General features: G+C 41.7%; 1 protein-coding gene across 1 annotated transcript in view; it reads left to right on the top strand.

Annotated features, from left to right (window-relative positions):
- Positions 1 to 9365: 9365 nt before the first annotated feature.
- Positions 9366 to 19666, top strand: part of ITPR2 (inositol 1,4,5-trisphosphate receptor type 2) — a 324515-nt gene continuing 314214 nt past the window's right edge. The window contains exon 1 of the mRNA XM_075898795.2: positions 9366 to 10056. Coding sequence (XP_075754910.2) covers positions 9965 to 10056 — 92 coding nt within the window. The 5' untranslated portion in view covers positions 9366 to 9964. The remainder of the gene's footprint in view (positions 10057 to 19666) is intronic.

Genomic DNA, 19666 nt, shown 5'->3' with positions numbered 1-19666 from the left:
AAACACTGTCATATAAGATACCAGCTTTAATTGCACAGCAGTTGCGTTTGAATTTCAGTGATTTTACACCCCTCTTGTGATTGTTTTGGTTTTTTTGAAAACTAATGATCACTGATTCATATAATAGGAACGTTAATTACATTGTGGAACTCATTATTGCTAGAACTGATGCAAATATGGGAATTTTTGTATGCACAGTTTGTCCTCTTTCATTAAAATATTAAGATTAAGAGAAAAGACTCAAAATTTGGGAAATTTTAACCAGAATTATTGCCCCCTTTTTGTTATGTGCAATAGATAATTTTATTTTTGGGAAGTAAATTACAGTGTAGATGTAATGCAGTTAATCACTGTCATAGTTAAATTTTCTTCTATTAATTTATTAATTATAGGCATTATAAAGTAATTACAGTCAAAGCGATGCAGGCTATTTTTGTGTGTGCAAGTGATGGTTGGGATGGATCCAAGCCAGAGAGGAGAGTGGTACCCTTAGAATGAGAAGCTGAAAAAACAAGGGTGTTCTTTTACACTCCCTTCACTGAGGGGGATTCTGTTTGTTGCCTTTGTTCTAAGAGTTAAACCCCGTATGTGGTAGCTCCCACACTGAAGGTTTCTAAAATGCTCATAAAAAGGAAAATGAAAACAATGTCTGTATATCTATATCCTATAAAGAAAAGTAGTTCATTCCATATAGTTGAGAGGCAAGAAAACCCAGCGGGGGGAAAGGGGGAACCCTAACCCTATTTATTAACCATCCTCTTGTGACTTGAGTGTCACAATGCAAAATTAATGTTACTTTTGGCTCTTATTCTACAAGGGGATAATAACCTCATTTTTGTTTGTTTCCTGATGCTAGCCCTGTGGTTGTGAGCTGATAGAAGGCAATGTTTCTACTTCCTGAATCCTCTGAATAAAGCATGCTTTCTGCACAGATGCTTTTTAAGAAAGGGAACATTGTGTTTTCTGCTTTGAGAGATGTTTATGTTGGTTCTTTGGATGAACAAAGTTAGTTAAAAAGTAGAAAAATATTTTAGCAGGTTTAAATTTATTGCACTGAAGTATATTTCCTCTTGAATGGGTTAGAGCAGCTGACAGATTATTTATATAACTATTACTTAGTTATGCTATTTGAAAGGTTTTAATTTTGTTTTGTGTTTCTATTTAGACACTCAGCAGCATTTTTCATTGTTTCTAGGTTTCTTCTTTTCAAGAAAATATTACAGCAAAACAACAAACTTAAATGTAAAGTTCAGAATGTCTAGATTCAATGTTGAAAATAGCAAGTGAATCTATCCCATATATTGCATAGATGTTCTAATTTAGGCAACTACTGAGCATAGATAAACTCCCCCCACACAATGTTCCCTCTAATCTTTTCCATCCTGGTGGAGAATAATTTTTGTATGTGCACCAAGGCATCAATAGAAACAAAAAACCTAGTGGTGGGTGCTCTGCTAATCAGCTTGGCGGCATTTGAATTTCTCCTGGAAGTCCACATAAGTGTCCCGCTTACAGGGAACACTACCCCACACTTTCTTCAGCTTCAGAGTTGAGAAGGTTATTCATTTTCCATAGCCATTTATTACTATGACACCAGAGAGCCTCAGTTGTGGTAGGAACTTTAGATTGAGCCCTCCAAAGTCAATTTATACAGATAACAGAATTAGAAAGCACTGGACCGGGTCTCAGGAGATCTGGGTTCCTTACATTTCTTATTCTGCCTGCTGGGTGAGCATGAGCAAGCCATTTTGCCCCTCTGTGCCTCAGTTTCCCATCTAGAAAATGGGGATAATGATACTGACTTCCTTGTAAAGAGTTTTGAGACCTACAGATCATAACTAGAGATTATAAGTATGGCTACCTAATAGTGTGTCCCTCCAAAATGGATTGGCTATAAACTGACAAACTAGAGGTGAAAGATTTTATATTCCATTTGTATCTCTTTCTTGACCTGAGTTATTTCCAAATAACAATCACTGTAAAACTTATGTGTTCCAGCAGTTTCTTAATGGACTAGGCTTATAAAAAATCACATTTACTGTGTTAAAATATTTTTGGGGGAATGAATCTCTTTAATCATAATTTTCAGTGCTAAAAAAAGACAAGTTAACCCCAAAAGGAGAAAGAGATAAAAATTAACCCACATAGCTATTTTTAAAATTTATAAATCAAGAAGTCATGCAGAGTTGTATTCCGATATTAGCTGTAAACAGAATAAAACAAAGCATTGCCAATAATAAATCTATTCATGAAGGTAGTGCTGAATAATCTATCACATCTTTATCTGACCCATTCTTAAAACAGGTCATATTGGTCATCACTTTCTTTTATTTGTGCATCCAAAAATTCTGTAGCATCATCATAATCAAGGACACAGATTAGTTGTATGGTAACATCCACAGAAAGGTAATCAGTATGGCTGTGTCCAGACTCAGGGGTTTTTTCGAAAAAAGTAGCCTTTTTTCGAAAAAACCTCACCTGCGTCCAGACTCAAGCCGCGTTCTTTTGAAATTAAATTGAAAGAACGCGGCTTTTCTTTCGATGGCGGTAAACCTCATTTCACGAGGAAGAACGCCTTCTTTCGAAAGTTCCTCTTTCGAAAGAAGGCGTTCTTCAATGTAAATAGGGCTTCTTCGAAAGAGAGCATCCAGACTCACTGGATGCTTTCTTTCGAAAAAGCAAGCCGCTTTTTCGAAAGTTCAACGTGCAGTCTAGACGCTCTCTTTCGAAAGAGGCTCTTTCAAAAGTATCTTTCGAAAAAGCCTCTTTCGAAAGAGGCTTGCAGTCTAGACATAGCCTATGTGGTCATATAGGAAGTCATAATTGCTTACCCCTAAAAACTAAGACCATCTTATCTTAAATCATCCTTAATCATACACAGTATGAGATAAATATATGGAAAAATAATAGTGACAGCTTGGCCCATGCTACAAAATTCAGATCTGGATTTCAAATATCAAAATGTTGTTGAATGTTCAGTGTCTGGTTTTAGTCTGACCAGCAGTGACAGTAACTTAAAATTTCTTACAAGTACTGTTCTATTGCAAACAGGGTTCCTGCCAGCTCCAGTTTGCAATAGAACAGTATTAAATAGCTTCCTCCTGGATTTTGCTTGCTGCTTAGTCAGCTCTTGGCTAGAGTTGTGTACTACAGTGCACCCACTTACTTTCACCTCTGATTCTGACTCATTATAGAGACAGGAAGTAGCACCAATAGATAGGGTCCAGAATCTAAACTGTGCTCCACCTCCCTTTCAAAGTTCATGGGTGTTGGGAATCAGGATTTTGGTCTTGTCGCATCTCTAGGTGTTGCTTCAGCAGCATTCCTTTCCAACTTTACTCTTGCAACTGGAAAGCAATATACCCTGCTTCCATTAAAACAAACATCAATGCTACTTATTGTAAAAGCCTCTATTTGCCCTGGTCTGCTGTCACTGGAATGCTGTGTATCTATAGTTTTAAACAAGAGGTGCATTGTGTAGGTGCAGGATGAAAGTCTTTTGAATTAAGTGTTTTGCATAGCAATGAAATACCATGCTTCTCTCAGGAACTTTTCACTTTATACAAGAGGGGAAGGAAGAGCAAGCATCTATCTAAGAATGAGATTTTGGAAAAGGAGTTAGAATGTGATATCAGCAAACTTACAGTCTGTTGTATAGAATTTAAAAATAAAAATTTAAAGCCGATCTTGCACATTTTTGCACCTAATTTTTTATTTGGATGCTATTATTGACATTTAGGCAATTCAATGCATATGCCTAAAAGCTGATTTGAGCATCCAGATCTGGGATTTGGAGATTACATTCAAACTTCCCTATGGCAAAATTGGATCCCTGATATTGCCTTTTCTTTCCCCAGATTTCATATTAGATGTCCCTCTAAATTTAATTGAAAACTGCTCTTTGTATGAAAATAAATAACGAAGTTTGAAAGAAATTTGAGCAGGACAAGACTCTGCCTTACACAATGCAGGGTATTTGTTCACTGAAGCACAGTTTATCAACACTAACTGGTGACTTTTTTTTGCATCTGAGCACAATTTAACAGAGAGGTGTGTATTTTTGCAACAAAGGATTAGCAAAGATGAAAAAAGGGAAACTTGTTCTGTCTATTGACTCAGCAGCCTCACCCTCACCTTGAGCTTGATTGCAAGGTTAAAAAACCACAAAAATAAACCTTCTTTTACTCCTATTTTATCAACAAGTTTTGCTTAACTTTCATTCCAGAGAATGATGTAGGGATAAGAACGGCCATACTGGATCAGAACCATGGTCCATCTAACCCGGTATCCTGTCTTCAGACTGTGACCAGTGCCAGGTACTTCAGAGGGGAATGAACACAACAGGTAATTACCAAGTGATCCAATGACAAAATTCCATCATCCTCTTGGATCATATTGTACTTTTTTTGGGGGGGGGGGGGGGGGGGAGGAGAATAAGCTTTTTATGAAAAAAAGTCTCAATTATATTTTTCAGCCACTATCTTCAAATATTTAACATTCAAAGATGATCAACCATTTTTAGAAGAGGACTAATGTTTATTAATGGTGCCATATTAGCAACCCTCAAATCTGAAGTTTTCTAGCTATACACAGGCATTAGCAATACCAACGCCCCTTAGATTATTTTCCTCAGTCCACCCATTGACCAACAGATTTGACCCTATTTTGGAGAGAATCCACCTAATCCAGCAAAGCACTTGAATTTGTAGGTAACTTTGAACATGAGTAGTCCAGTGACTTCAGTGAGTCTATGCGCTAATGTTGCCAGCCCTCCAGGATTGTCCTGGAGTCCCCAAGAATTGAACATTAATCTTTAATTAAAAATGTCATGTGATGAAACCTTCTGGAATTCATCCAGCCAAAATTGGCAACTCTACTAATCACTCAGGGTATATCCTGAACTCTTTTGTTAGCACCGTTTTAGCTGAGTGAGTTAGTGTTAGGGGCACTCAGAATTAGTGATAAGTGTTGAGGAAATGGGTGGAGACTGCCACTTCATTTCACATATGTCCCAAAGTTGCCATGAGATGGTAACAAGTTCTAGATGCTGCCACCTACCAGGCCAGATGTGAACGTTTGGCTTAGAATTAAATGAGTTGGGACACATGCATTGGCTTTCTTGTTGAAAGAGACAATGCAATGTGCTCCTATATTATGCAAAACAAATCACAGCAGGTGGCACCATTTCTGTCCTATCAGCCTTGTCTCTGCCCCCATTTTCTTTAGTATTTAAAAAAGAATATAATCTTAGTTAACCCTCTCTCTTGGAATTCTTGAACTCAAAATAACAGGATACAGTGTATATAAACACTGTAAAAGGGCAATTTACTCCCAGGACCATCATATGACAAATTTTTAGACCAGGATGAACAGTAGTTGAGGCCAGGCCAAATTCTAAAGTTTTTATTCAGGAAAAACTCCCATTGACTTGAACTTCAGAATTTCCTCTTCTATTAATAAACACTGATGCAGGGCCATTTATGTACATGTCACTCTGAGAATATAGAAAACACAATCCCTATCCTGGGGAGTTTATAATCCAATCAAAAATGCACTAATATTTCACTTGTAGCTGAATTTTGAGTTGATGACAAGCCAGCTTCAGTAGTGTGTAATTCAACATTGTTCATATCAGGATTCATAATTTTATTTTGCTCATTTAGAAGATCCTCCATATCTCCACTCTTCCATCTTAGTAGTCATTTCCACAGTGAAGTCTATCCAATTCTGAAGGAATTTCTACATAATTTTGTTTCACCTATGTATCTCTTTCACTTGTTCTTCCCCCATCCTGATTCCCTATACAATTTTAACCTCCATATTTTACTGTTCTGTCTTCTTTCCCTGTGGTTTCTATCACTTTCCTCACTACTCCTAAAACAGTATCCCAATCAGGAATGTCCATAGGATTTATGAGGCCCTAGATAGTACTATTAAACTGGTGTTGCTATGCCCGATGACAGCTGAGAGAGTGAATATGTGGACAAAGCTGGCAACGGGGTTTGTTGCAAGGGAAGGTTGGTATTAGTGTGGTATGTCCTATGGTTGTTGGTAAGAATCATCTTGAGGTTAGGTGGTTGTCTATAGGAGACTATGGGTCTGTCTCCCAGAGCCTCTCGGAGTTTAGTATCCTGTCTCAGTATAGGTTGTAGTTTATTGATAATGTGTTGGACAGGTTTAAGTTGGGGGCTATAGGTGATGACAAGTGGTGTTCTATTGTTGGTTTTCTTGGGTCTGTCTTGAAATAGATGGTTTCTAGGTATTCGTCTGGCTCTTTCAATTTTCTTTTTTATTTCTCCAGGTGGGTAGTTGAGGTTTATAAATGCTTGGTAGAGATCCTGAAGTTTCTGGTCTCTGTCAGTGGGATTAGAGCAGATGTGGTTGTATCGAAGGGCTTGGCTATAGACGATGGATCATATGGTGTGTTCTGGATGGGAGCTGGAAGCATGTAGGTAACTGTATGAGTCAGTGGGTTTTCTGTAGAGAGTGGTGTCTAATTTTCCATTGCTGATTTGTACTGTGGTGTCCAGGAAATGGATCACTCATGTAGTATGGTCCAGGCTGAGATTGATGGTGGGGTGTTGGTTGTTAAAATCTCTGTGGAATGTCTCCAATGTTTCTTGGCCACACGTCCAGATCATAAAGATGTCATCGATGTGGCGTAAGTAGAGAAGGGGTAAAAGGGGACGGGAGTTGAGGAAACATTGTTCTAGGTCAGCCATAAAGATATTAGCATACTGTGGGGCCATGCGGGTACCCATGGCTGTGCCACTGATCTGGAGGTGCCCTTTGAACTGTATATTCTGTGTATAAGTAAGGAGAGCCCTGAACCCAATCATCATCTCTCTAACAAAAAGCTTTTTGAACCTGCAGTTGGCTTGGTGTTTGATGCACCCCTCTGTTGGTACAAAGTCCTATTTTCTTCATAAGGGCTCTCTATAGTTGCAAACCAAACCATGCAGACTCCTGTGGCAGGAGTGGGCTCTGGATTTGCAAATTTGAGTGCACAAATATTTTATTTGAGCACATTGTACTTTTAAGCACCTTGCATGTATATCATAAGTCTCATCAGTCCCCAGTTATGTGACATAATGAGCTTACTGTCTGTGAACATTTCCAACATTTTCTTGTCTTTTCTCTAAGGATTGTATGTATTGGGGAAGATCGTCAGCTGATAGAACTTGTGATAACTTTAGAGGGAATGAAAGCAATTTATACTAGCTGAAGATCAATCCCATTATCTTTTGTTTTAAAAAAATACCTTTGGTGTAAGGTAGGTTCCATAAAGCAATTTAACATCTTAAAGTTCCATTACATGAGAATTTGGGCTCATATTTCTCATAACTGCTCCTATTTGTTTCTTATTCTAGACTAGTTTCAAGCCCTTAAACTGTAGATTTGATCCTTTAGGCTATGTCTAGACTACAGGCTTCTTGCGCAAGTAGCTTTTTATGGAATAGGTCTTCTGAAAAAACTTATTGTGCAAGAGAGCATCCATACTGCAAAAGCGCATAGAAAAAGCAATGCGCTTTTTCGAAAGTTAGTGTCCAGACTGCCTGGATGCTATCTCGCATGTAAGCAGTGATTGCTATTGACAGAATGGCTCCCAGGGCACCTGTGCTTTTTCCTCTTCCCCCCCTTCTTCCAAAAAAACTCCCTCTTCCCGTCCACACATGCCTTTTTGTGAAAGAGCTCTCTCTTTCAATTTACTCTTGAAAGAACACGCTTGCAATGTGGACGTAACTCAAGTTTTGTTGGAAAAACAGCAGTTTTTCCAACTAAACTCTGTAGTGCTTCTGTCTACTCTGTTCAAATTGCATGTGTGTGCATGTGTGCACGCACAAACTGCAAATGCCAATTTGTGATGATGGCTTTTAAGTAAGTACATAACGCTAAAAAGACACAAAATGAGAAAATGTAGTGAAAAAATTTCAGGAGGAGGAATGTGCAATGTTACAGAATCAATTTTTTAAAATGCTAAAGGAGTAAAGCTTTCTCGTTCCCTCATAATAAAAATTCTGCATTTTCAGACGTCAACATGTACATTAACAAACAATGAGAAAACATTGGGCTTTTGTGAGGGTGGGAAGTTAAATGAATGAAAAATAAAGCTGGCATACTTTCAGTTTGTTACTCATTCTCAAAAGGTTGAAGCCTCTCTCTCGCAGTTGGGTTTTCTCACCGCTTTAAAGTATGCAGTAGGTCATCTTATTCATTTGACCACTAGGGTGCACCTTACAGCTTGCTTTGAAGAGGTTTGTGCTTTATACTATCAATAGCAATGGCAAAATAACACAATTTTGAGGCCTTGTGCCCTGCTTCTTAAATGCCTATTGAGCATTTTTGTCTGAGTGGAGACAATATGACTAGGCCTTAAATTAATATTTTGTTTTGATATAGATCTTTCTGGACCTCCTATTTCTCAATCAGAATTTTGACCATCCTTATTACATCAGTGGCAACTTGCTAGAGTTAGGAATTGTAATACCTAGTGGTCAGAAAGAAGGGTAGAAATTATTTTCTTTTGAAAGAAAACTTATTTTTATTGTTTTTATAAAAAACACAAACACATCAAAACATACATAAACAACATGGAAATAGCATATACATCACAACATTCAGTTTTAATTATTAGTAAATCGTGGCACCAAACAACCCAGAACCTCTAAAGGTAATATAGGGCACCAATTATTAAAGTGACTACATTAAAAAAAAAGAGCGAGAGAGCGAGAGCATAACTATAAGCAGTAGGAACTGCTACTGCAAAAGTCTGCAATGGTTTCTTGTGTGACCAAGAGAAGTTATTTTCAATAAAAGTGATTTGGTGCTTGAGGTCTGCAACATGTTAAATGGAAGGTTAAATGAAACATTTTGGAAAGGCTGGAAGCGCCTGAAAGAGAATGAAACCCATTGAAAAAGCAGAGTAGGAGAATTACACATAGAGTAAATTTGGAATTCTTTCTCCTCCCTTCCCCAGCCTGACACGTTCTACAATTAGGAGTGTGGTTTCAAACAATAGGAAGCCACCTTGCCAAGTGACTCACTAGCAACGGGTACTGGTGCATGCGGGGGTGCAGGGCAGGACACCCATAGGGGCAGGGAGAGGGTATGTGGGGGCACCCCACTGATCAATTAAAATGTTGGCAGGGCCATAGAGGAGCAGTGTTAGTATGTGAATGCTCCCAGGAGTCGTCTATGCTCACGGGTAAAGTTCTGCCTCGGGAAAGCACTGTGGGTAGGGGATGCGAAGGATGACTGGGTGAAGCTGAGGCTTACAAATAAAGAGCGTGCACACGCTGTAAACCAGAGACGCATCTGTAGAGAAAAGGGGAAATCCGCTCCCAGCCGGCGCAGGCCATTGAGAAGCAAGGGACGGCGGGCGGCAAGGGCAGCGCACCAAACACAGCTCTGCACCCGCTATGCCAGGCCCGGAGAGCTCCTGCCGCTCACAGCGGCCAGCCCCCGCTACTGGGGCTCACACCTTGCTGCCCGGGGCTCCTTGCCCTTTCCCCCTCTCCTGGCCCAGCGCTGCCGCGCGCTGATTGGCGGGCAGGCCCGCGAGAACCCCTCCTCCCGGGCGCTCAATGGGAAGGAGCCTTTGCAAAAGTTCAGGGGGAGAGCAGAGCCGCTGGGGCGGCCGGGGAGAGGCGGGCGGGCGGGCGGGCGCCAGGGGGGAGCAGGGCACGAGTCAGGCGGCGCAGGTTGCCCGAAGGACGGTGCTAGAGGAAGCCAGACCTGCCCAGCGGAGCGGGGAGCCGGGCATTGCAGCGGCGGCGGCTCATGCCAGGCTCCGGCCGGGGGGAGGCAGCTGCTGCCACCGCTTCCCCCTCGGCTCCTGCTTCGCCAGCAGCTTTGCAAACAAGCTCGGATCGCTGCCGAGGGGGCCGCCCGCTCGCGTGCGCCCCCCCCTTCCTGCCCTCGGGGCTGTTCTGTGACCAGGGGGCCGGGCTGAAAATGAGCAAAAATGTCTGACAAAATGTCCAGTTTTCTGTACATCGGGGACATCGTGTCCCTCTACGCGGAGGGCTCAGTCAACGGCTTCATCAGCACCCTGGGGTAAGCCAAGGGCTGGGGCTGTAGGGCTGGGGGGGGGTCGGTGCGTGAGGCTGCTCGCTCGGGGCCGGGCATGTGGCTGGTTTGTGGGACACTTCTCTCCTCCCCCCCCCCGCCAGTCAATGTCAGACTGTGACTTCTGGCTGCGGGACAGACCCGCGGAGAGCGCATTAAAACATTGCAGCACAGGAAACAGCGGGGATGTGCGGCTGGGTAGCGCCAGCAGCAGCAGCAACTTCACAACCTTCTGTATCGAGAGAGATAAAAGTAGGAAGTGATTTAAAAAAAAAACAGTTCTCGAAAAGGCCTGGGGAAGTGGAGCCCAGTAGCAGCTTTGCTGGTAAAAGCTCGTTACCCATCGACACTGTCTCTTATTTATTCCCTCACCAGCCCTTCTCTCGATTTACTAGCTCCAGCCCAAACTGATTAGGTTATGGAATACAGTTAGCCCTCTTTACACTCCCGAATCAATACAGGGAAAGAAGAACTTTCCATGGATTTTAAAAAACAACAGCAACAAAACCAAGCTAGGCCTATTCTTTTAAAAAAGCAGCATATCCTTCTTGAGACTGTTACTGAGTCAGACTTGCTAATCACATACATTTGGCCAATCTTGGAAGCATTAAGATGTCTGGAAGATGTATCCTCGTGCAGCTGTTTGTCATCCTTTTAATAATTAAGCCATCAGTGCTTGAAATCCAACACTGTTATGTCTAAATATTTTGGGGCTGGTGATAGTTTACCATCATGTAGAGCCATGGTGTCCAGCACACTAACCACATGTGGCTATTTGGCCAGTTGAGTGTGTTTAGTTCACTATAGTAGTAGCCACTGTAGTGGCAACTGCTTCAGAACTGGTTGCACACCACAGATGTAAAAGTCTCCAGGATTTGAAAACCAAAAAGCATTTAGAACCTGCTTGGTTTTAGCTGATGTGAGTGAAACACTGGATCCACAGAACATGGCAAAACTCCCGTGGACTTTATTAGGCACAGGATAAAATCCTAGACCCACTGAACCTCATAAACCCTGGATTTGGAGAATGTAGACCCACTTCTGAGAGCACCGTGAAGAAGTTAGATAACTTAGTAGTGTGAACAGAAGAAGTCCTACCTTCTAAATTCTAACAGTTTGAGTGTTCATGTTCTATTGAGAAATGGAAAAGAATAATTTCTTATTAAAACCTTATGCTTAAAATATTAATGTAGGCATCACAAAATATAGAAATTGTGTGTTTTCTGATATCTCCTAATAAGTAATGCCATTATCACGTGTATCAAGTTGGGTATACGTGGCTCTGCTCTTGCATACATTCGTTTACTGCTTAATATTAGGCACCTGAGTAGACCCAGGAATTTCAGTGAAACTCTTTCAGTTGTTTAAAGTTAAACATGTGTGTTAGTGTTTGCAGAATGATGATCTGAGGACCTCCTTTTGGATGGTGCTGAGCACTTACGACTTCTGTTTAATCTAGCTGAAATTTTGTCTCACAGCTACAACGTGTGCCCCAAAATTGCACCCTTCTCTAAGGAGGGGTGTAGAAGGAGGGCGCTTTATGACTGTATTTAACTCCCTCTCCTCAACTTGCAGTTGCACATTTTGCAAGAACTTAATTCACAGAGAAATACAATTCTTTAAACAAATACATTAGGAAAAGGGAATATATTTATATTCATTATTTTTTAACTGCTGCTAAAGGCATGCAGTGGTGAAAACTTTGAATTTCTTGCTCCCCTTTTTAGCCAGCTTCTTAAAAATGCTTTAGCTGCACTTGTCTAGTGTTACTTTTGTTTATCCATTTGGTGGTGGATTTGATTTGCCCAGGGTCATATCTGTTTTTAACATTGATCAGACATTTAATTTCCTGTGGATTATTGTCTCTTGTCTTCCTGTCTCTCAAAAATGACTCCCTGAAGAAAAGCTACTTCAGAAGTTGTCATTCACCTGACTTTTTTGAATCATCCTTTCAGTTTTATTTTTAAAAAGATCCAGCACGGAAAAATTCTACAGACAATACATTATTATAAAACTATCATTGTTATAGGGAAATGTCCAGAGTAGTAGTCCCCACGGATGTCAGCGGGAGAGTTAAAACAGTGTCAGTGATTTTTGTAGCAAGTCCGAAGCAAATGTGTCTTTAATGATCTGTTGTTACAAGCCAGAAGATATTTCTGTGAACCACAGTGATTCTATTGGCACATATTGGAAACAGAGTAGCTCCAAAACTAAGAGTTCCAGCTTGGGTTGTTTTTTAAACAGCAACTATTATACACCGAGAACTATATTCAAGTTAATAGTTAAGGTCTAATCTGTACCAGTGGAAGGTAACAAAATTTGCTGTTGAGTTTGTGACTTCATCCTCTGCTATTTAGCCCAGTTGTGCCTAAGCATTGCAGAACATCAGTAAGATTGCTTATATTCTAAGACTTCTCTTACATCAGGAAGTGTTGGGGTATAGTAAAGACAGAATGGAAGCACTAAAAATGAATTTCTCTGTTTTCTGTCTGTCACTTAGAACTTTAAGGGTATTGGAAAGCAGTTGGTGTTCATACCTTTCATCTTATTTCCTGTTCACTCTCTTCTTCTGCTTGCAAACGTCTTTCCATGATGTATTCCTCTGCCTAAATTTAATGTTTTTCTGCTTCCACTTATAACTCTTTGGTATTCATTTCAGGTCTCTGTTTTGCTGACCACTTGGAATTTTAAATCCCAACTCAAAACCTCTTGTTTTGTGCACCTTCAAATACTGTAATGGGATCTTTCTCCCTATTGTTGGAAACATTATATTTCTTTCAAGTTAGGATCTCTTGTTGATGGGCTTGTTGTATTGCTGGGGCTGCAGGTTTGTCAGTAGTAAAAATGTCACAGGTAGGATAATTTTTTCAGTGTATGACTTTAATAAAGCAGAGTTTTCAAAAAGGTGGGTTGCTGTGGGAGATTTGATGGGGAAGGAGCCGGGCCAAATTTGAGTAAGTGGCATTGGAATATTATGTAGGATGTTGAGCAGACCTGGGAGTGTTATAGCATCGTACCTTTAAAAATATGTGCCAATGTTTGCGATCTATTTTCTAAGGGTTGATAGCAGCCACACAGGAATGGTTTCATAAGGAGTAAGATCTGGTAAGAATTCTGCTAGGAAATCTGCCCAGCTGAAAGGGGAGCATGTTGTGGTGTGTGGTTGTCCCTGAGTTCCTTCCCCTACATTCTCCCAGATCTTTTTTCCATTATCGAGAGCATCTTTCATATGCAGGTGCTTATGTGTCTGGAGAAAGCCTGGAGTAGGCAGTGGAACTGCTGCTCTCATCACCTGGCTGATTTGGGTTCTCATTTCCACATTTTGCTACCACCCTGACTGCATAGCAAATGGTAGCCATGTACCCCTAAATTTTCAGAGGTGCGAGGAGAGGGAGATAAACTATATTGTCACTTGGCATATTAATTATTATTTAGTCCTCCAAGTAGCCTGTCCCAGTTGCAGTAATTTTAATTCCAGCTCAAGTTGTGATAGTAAAGAAGAGACTTGATTTTGTTTTGTTGTAAGCTGCCAAAGGCTAACTGTTCCTTACTCAACATACAAGTGAAGCAGATTTATAAATAAGACAAATGTGCAGAATGCCTCTCTTAGCAGGGAGGTCTGTCATGTAAATGAATCATTCAGTTCCGTAAAGAGTGATGTCCAAGTAAGCTTGTTTGAGGAATGGAGGTTTTCAGTGGCTGCTTAATTTCACAATGCCTGAAAATGTGAGCGATTGGTAAGACACATGGTGCACTGACTCCTTTTTTTTTTAAATTAATTAATGTTGGATGAGCGAGAAATCAGTATCAGTTTCTAATCAGTATCTGCTTTTCTGAAAAAAAAAATGTTGGAAAAGCAGATGTTTTGTCGGCATCCCTTTTAACTTCATTTCATGAGTAAGAAGGAATGTTCCGAAAGAGGGTTTTTGCTGACATTTGACCCTGTGTAGACGGACCAAATGTCGGAAAAGCCTCTTTTGGAAGAAAAGCGGAAAAAGATTCACAATTTGCATATCTTTTTTGGGCTTTTCTTTGTCATGTAGACATAGCTTGAGTCTGGAAATTAGTGCAGTCAAGCTGTCTGGAGTGGCTCATGAGCGTGAGTGCCAAAGTGGGCGAGAAGATCTTTTATTGCGTCAGCTTCTGCTGGTGAGAGACACAAGCTCTGACATGTACACTGAATGCTTCCTCAGGTCTGGGAATCTAACTCAAGCTGTCGAGAAACAGGATTCAAACTGGTTGTGAGAGCTATACGTGAGTTTCACCAGCTGAACATCAGGTGTGAATTCCACAAGGATCATAACAACCTTAATGTGGAATCAGAGTCTGTTCCCTTGGGCACCGCGGTTTATGTTGCCACCAGGCAAGTCTGCCTTCGTGGTTGGTTACTTACAACAAAATGTCAGCACTCTTTAGGTTACTCACTGTGCCAAAGGACCAGTCATGTATCTCAGGTCAATTACACTTCAGATGTCAAACCAGAGACAATGCTTGTAGCCAATCATATAATACTATGTAATAATTTATTAACTAAGGTCAGGTCTGCTTTATTAACTTGCATCAGTCTTACTCTGTTGCTCAGGGTGTGAAAAATCTATACCCCTGAGTGATGCATTTATACCAATTGAACTCCCAGAGTAGACAGCACTATTTACATGGGGGAGTGTCTTCCCTCGATGTAGCTATCGCCTCTTGCAGAGGTGGATAAACTGCTACACCAATGGGAGAAGCTCTCCTATTGGCTTGGCTTAGTGTCTTTACTGAACCCCTACAGTAGACTTGCCCTAAAAAAAAGAAGTAAGATTTGTTTACAAGGTTAAAGCAGGTAAACAAAAACAACACAAATGAAATACAGTTTATAATACAACAAGATTGAAGTAGCTTCTATGATATGCAAGCTGTGTGTGTTTTTTAGGGTCAACCCAAGACAAGTAGCGTAAGGTTCCCTTGCTCAGATTTAGAAACACTTCTCTCTCCAAACCCCACGCAGTGTAGTGCTAACTATTTCTCTTCGAGCGATTTTTTTATTTCCTTCCCCCAGCTTTCAAACTGTGATGGGATGAGGGCTTTCACACGTATCCCTCACAGGTGTGGGGGAAGCAGCCAACAAAGTCTCATTCAGTGATGCTTCACAATGATTTTACTGGTGTCTGCAGGCCTTTTGTTGGGGAGGTGACACCAGTTGTGGTAAAGTAGTATTTCGCACTAGGTCAGGCTTTTTGGTTTACAGTCTCAGCAAACATTTTAGATGGTTGCAGAGCAAACACTTAAATATTGCCTTACAAGATACTGATATTGCAAATAAGAGTATGAAATGCTTACAGGATGCTGCATGTATTAATGTCTAAACACTTTTTTATAACTCATGTATCTATTTTAACAATATTAAGAGACACAGGTGAGCCAAACTGGTTTCCAGCTATGCCTTTCAGTATTTAGTGAGGCCTAGGGCCTTGGCAGAGGCTGACACCTTGTCTGCCAGTATCACAAGTGGTACAGATACTCAGTATTGCACCCCTAATTTACTTTGCAGGCACAATTTGATCAAGGCAAACAGCAACCAAAAAGAAGGCTAAGCCTCAATCCTGCTGAGAACACGAGTCTGGAGTCAGAGGGTATTTTATTCTCCAGATCCTGTCAGTTGTGGTCTGCCATGCTAAGTGTGAATGAGCGTGCTGGTTTTGAGGGTGATGCAGATGCTTGTTGAAGAGCTTTTGTCTCGCTGAGGTATTAAAAGTTCAAGAACTTTGTTGCACTGTAGGTCTCTGTATCATAAAATGACTAGCTCAAATTCTGCTTCGATCAGTGCAGTTACTCTAAATTTACACCATGTAACTGAGAATAGAATTTGGTCGATCAAGTATTTATTTTTTCAGCTACGTGGTAAATTGCATTTCTGACAAATAGCTATTCCCGCTTAAACACAGCCCCTAATGTATATTGTAAAATCAATACAGATAGCTAGTAGAATAACCACAAAATTCACAGAGGGTAAATGTATAAATAAAACTCTGTGGCTTCCATTCCCTGCAATATGATGTGTTAATCAAAGCCCTATATCCATGTTAATGCTCCCACTCACAGTAACAGCTATAGAATACTCTAACTTCATCATCATTAACAACCATGGGCTCAACACCCGTTGGTGTCTGATGCCTCCCTCACTATTTCTTTCCCTGTCCAGTGTGGAGTAGCTTGGTGCTGAGCTAGTCTACAGAAACTAATCTACTATATCATCTACCCATTCTCTGTGGGGTCTGCTTCTCCTACTCGGGCCATCCACTATGCCAAACACCAGGGTCTTAACTTTTCGCTCAACGTTCATTCTGCAGAGATACCTGAAAAGCTGTATCTTCCATTGTATAACCTTCTGCAGTAAGTTCTCTTTTGGCTGTATCTTCCTATATAATTCCTCATTGGTGACTTTCTGCATCCATCCTATTCTCAGGATCTTTCTATAACAGCTCCTCTCGAATGCCAATATCTTTCTCTTCAAATCTTTCTCACATCCGTACAACATGCTGCTAAATACGTGTTTTCAAGACACTCAGCTTTGTTCCTAAGCTAATCGCTTATGCCTATCTGAAATGTTTTATTGGTGGTGCCATCTTTAGTTAAACTGTAACAAAAGGCTTCACCTGCTCAGCTGTCATGAGAGAGCTTTATGTGATGAACTCCAGAGCTGAAATGTCTAGATCAGAGGCTTTTGCTTTTTGGTAGCAGAGCATACGCTTTCAACATACAGGAGCAAAGTACAGTATCAGTTTCAAACAATTTTATTTGTGAGAGCATTCACTATGTGTGGGTACTTTCTGAATATTTAAGTAGTACTGTCCCGACTCTGAGGAGCTCACCATCTAAGGACAGACAGACAAGTATACAGACTGTAGGGGAAGGAGGGAGAAAAAAGGCAATTGACTTTTATACACTAGTTGACTCAAATAGCTACAGGTCGGACCTCCCTTGTCCGGCACCCTCGGAACTTGAGTGGTTCCAAACAGTGGTGTTTGCCAGCCAAGGGGAGGTCAAGGCTCCCTACCCGGCTGTAGGTTCTGCTACCGGGTGGGGCTGTGCTCCTTGCTGCTGCCTCCAGTCCCACACCATGCCAGCCCCGGCAATGGCTGCGCCTTCCCAACTCCCCTGCTGCAGTGCTGGTCCGGGCTGTGTGCCTAGCTGATTCTAGCCCTGGCGGGGCTGAACTCTCTCTCTTCTCCCCTCCCTCACCCCACCCCCAGCTGGGACTGCACTCCTGCACAATGCCAGCTCCAACTGGCGGGGCTGAACTCTCTCTCTTCTCCCCTCCCTCCCCCCACCCCCAGCTGGGACTGCACTCCTGCACCATGCCAGCTCCAACTGAGGTGCTTCCCACCATGCCAGACCTGGATGAGCATGTGCTTCTCACAGTGCCAGCCCTTACTGGGGCTGTGGTCCTGGCCGCCGGCCCCGCTACCTCCAGTCCTGGCTAGGGCTACTCTCCTTGCCATCAGCCCTGGCTAGGGCTGTGCTCTCCCCCATACTGGCCCCTCTGGGGCTGGGCTCCCCACTGCCTGGGCTATGATTCAGAACCTGACTAGCCGGTCTCTCTGGTCCAGCAATATCTGTGGTCCTGCTGGATCACAAATGTTGCCAGGCCAGAGAGTCCCAGATTTTAGAGCTTCAACCTGTAAAGCAGAATGGATACGGTGAAGAGGAACTTAATGAGGACAAGAGGAGGGGCCTTGCTAATACTGAAAATTCACAGTAGGGTTGCAGGAGATGGGGAGGGGAGAGCATAATTATTCTCTCCTTAGCCTTAGGAAGAAGTCACTAATATCTAAAATTAATTGTTGCTATGTTACATGTTGCAATGTGTAATTGATTTAAGAGCCTAAGTCCTGTTTCCTAAAGGATTTAGAAGCCAGAATCCGTTTGACAGTCATTGCCTAAATACTTTTAAAAATCAGGACCTCACTGCGTTGTGTCTCTTTCTTTCCCACACACAGGGAAGAGATTTTTATATAAAAAACACTTTTTACTTTCCTAGGTACTCTCTCTCCAACAGCGCTACTTGCATGTACTGACTTCATTGGGAGTCAGAAGGTGATCTGTAGAAGATCTGCAAATCTATGGTTACCTGCTTTATATCTGCCAGTATTTGCATATGTGCATGTGGATATCCATGATTCATTTTTGCAGACATGGATACAAATTTTGTATCTAGAACCCTATTGATTTGCAGATGTCTGCGGGTATCTTCATCCATTGGTATGGATGCGGATACCTATGGTCGCTTTTGCGGATGTTTATACCAGTTTTGTATCCGTGCAAGGCTCTACCCATAGAGGGATGGGTAAATTACAAACCAAAATCTACTTCTCAATGTGGGACTCATCAGCTAACTGTAAGGATTTAAAATCCTTAGGTGCAATTTTTTCCAGTTGCCTTGTTATATAGAAGTTTGTGTTGCAGCAGCCATTGTGGTTGAGAGCAGAGATTGACCCACTGACTTGTAGTGAAGAAAGGATGAGTCTTGACATGTTGTTGAGTCAGAGCCGTTCTTATCACTGGAATCTGTTAGTGTTCTGCCCTCTGTGGGTTTGTCACAGATGGGGAGATATGGAACACTTTGCGCAGAAAATTACATCTGCTTTGTAGAGTTAATTTATTTCTTGGGGGAGGGGGTGAAACAGATTGTTTATATAAATATCACTCCTTGTATTGCCACAAAAGTAGGATGTTAGTTAAGGACCAGAAACACTTAGGCTCTGTCTATACTCGTGGCTTCTTGCGCAAGAACATCTTGTGCAAGGGTTCTTGTGCAAGAAGTCTTGCGCAAGAAAACGTCCTCACTGCCATGTGTGCGCTGTGCTTTTGCGCAAGAGCTCCCATGGCAGTGTGGATGCTCTCTTGCGCAAGAAAGCTCTGATGGCCATTTTAGCCATAGGGCTTTCTTGCGCAAGAAATCCCTGCCGAGCGACCGCACTGCCCTCTTGTGCAAGAGCTCCTGCGCAAGAGGGCTTACACCTCTTGTTCTTATTAACGTGGGCAACCATGTTCTTTAGAAGCTCTTTTGCTACCATACTTTTGGAGCGGAGTCTTGAAATTGGCTGAGGTGTTGTCCTAGAGTTGGAGATGGCCCTTTTGGTATCCCCATGAATAGATGGTCAAGTTATGAGTCTTTGACAAACTTCAGTTTGCACATAGATACTTCTTAGAATTTGCCTGCTGAATTCACCAAAGATTCTGTCTGGTGTATATGCTCCAATCACTCAAAGCTTCTAGATGCTTACCAGACAGCATGTTTCATCCCTACAGAACAAATAAGCATACTTCATTGCTGGGGTTAAAGGGATAGAGACTGACTTTCCCTGCCATTGCTCCTCACTGACTACATGTTTTTTTCAGAAAAAAGAAAATCGGAAGAACGCAGATTTTTTCCGACATTGGTAAACCTCATCCTATGAGGAAGAACACCTTTTCTGAAAGAGCTCTTTTGGAAAAAGGCATGCGTGGATGCAGTAGAGGGAGTTTTTTCAAAAGAAGAGGCCTCCAGGAAAAAGCACAGGTGCCCTAGTGGCCACTCCGTCCATAGTAATCACAGCTTACATACGAGACTGTC

The sequence above is a fragment of the Pelodiscus sinensis genome, chromosome 1 (genome assembly GCF_052426305.1).
Source record: "Pelodiscus sinensis isolate ZL-2025 chromosome 1, ASM5242630v1, whole genome shotgun sequence".
NCBI lineage: Eukaryota > Metazoa > Chordata > Testudines > Trionychidae > Pelodiscus > Pelodiscus sinensis.
This window is presented reverse-complemented; position numbering and strand designations above follow the sequence as displayed.